The 1,229-nt window shown below is 45.1% G+C and overlaps 2 protein-coding genes across 2 annotated transcripts in view; both read left to right on the top strand.

Moving 5' to 3' along the window:
- Positions 1–755, top strand: part of LOC147817288 (NLR family CARD domain-containing protein 3-like) — a 6,116-nt gene extending 5,361 nt beyond the window's left edge. Inside the window, exons 4-5 of the mRNA XM_087171140.1 lie at positions 458–547; positions 677–755. Coding sequence (XP_087027266.1) covers positions 458–547; positions 677–755 — 169 coding nt within the window. The remainder of the gene's footprint in view (positions 1–457; positions 548–676) is intronic.
- LOC147817281 (uncharacterized) overlaps positions 1–1,229 on the top strand; it is an 82,274-nt gene that overhangs the window by 15,444 nt on the left and 65,601 nt on the right. The window lies entirely within an intron of this gene.

Genomic DNA, 1,229 nt, shown 5'->3' with positions numbered 1-1,229 from the left:
GTCTGACTGTTGAACCCTCTGTTCCTGTTGTCAGACGACTGAGTATAAAACGTGGTTCATCTCAATTCCCTTAAATCCTCGTTTCCCTCTTGCATCTCTTCCCTGCGTCTTCGTCCCTCCGACTGAAGACATGAGAGATGATGAAGGAAAAGATGTGAGGAGAGAGGAGACGAGGAGACGAGGAGACATGATTTTAGAGAAATGAGACGTCCTTCTCTTTGAACCTTCATCTCCTCTGACAGCGGCTCAGCTGGATCAGCTGTCAGCTACATGTGCATGAACCATTTCTCATGACTGTTTTCATGTTGTTTTCACATTGATCCACTGAACTGCATGTTCAACAGGTTTTCTGTTCAGTGGTGAAAGAACACACTTATCCTGGTTTCTTAACTGTATCCACAATAGACTGTTTGACTGTGTTCTGGAAACACTTCAGATTAAATCCTGTGTCTTTCAGGAGGAAACTGGAAGAACCTGGATCCAGCTGTGTGTCCATGAAGAGTGACGGGTCCATGGATCGTCCTCTTCAAGTCAGAAGATCAAGAAGGTCAGAATTTAAATCTGACAGAAAGACATTTCTCACTTAAATTCAGACGTGTGTTCAAGAAGCAATTGAAGATATTTTTCATCAGTTTTTATTCAACATGCACATTTATCAGTTCTGTTTTTGTTTCAGGATCCAGCAGCAGAGCGACGGGTCTATGGGCAGGTTCATTGGCTTTAAAGGGCGACGTCCATCAGCTGATCAGATGTAAGCTGTAACTGACAGTGAGACTCAGGTTATTGTAGAAAAGAACCAGTTTGTACGACGTGTTGTTCGACCTGGTCTGAAATCAAAGTGTTTGTGTCTGTTGTGAACGTCCTCGCTGGAAGGTGGAGGTAAAACAGTGGAGGCTTGGTGAGAGCTGTTGGGACTAAAGCAAACACTGAGCTGAAAGCTATAAACAGCTGCAGACCGAGCTGTTGATTCTCAGTGGGATCAGCAGGACTAGTAAACCTTTACCGCTACAGGGAGTCGTCTGATTGGCTGTCACATCCAAACATGACTTCGTGGACCTTCAGCTTGTGTCCGTCTCTGTGTGGACAGACATAATGTGAGCTCATTCTTCATGATTCCTCCACAGAGTGGACCAGGAGAGCTCAGAGGTTCCCAGGTCTCAGTCTGCCCAGCAGCATCAAACACAGCTGGACTCCATATTTATGGTCTGTACATGTACAACAACTACTGT

Source organism: Seriola lalandi, unplaced genomic scaffold (genome assembly GCF_002814215.2).
Source record: "Seriola lalandi dorsalis isolate HSWRI2012SDOR001 ecotype SW California unplaced genomic scaffold, Sedor1 jcf7180002054977, whole genome shotgun sequence".
Lineage (NCBI taxonomy): Eukaryota > Metazoa > Chordata > Actinopteri > Carangiformes > Carangidae > Seriola > Seriola lalandi.
The sequence above is the reverse complement of the archived record's forward strand: the minus strand, read 5'-3'. Positions and strand labels throughout refer to the sequence as shown.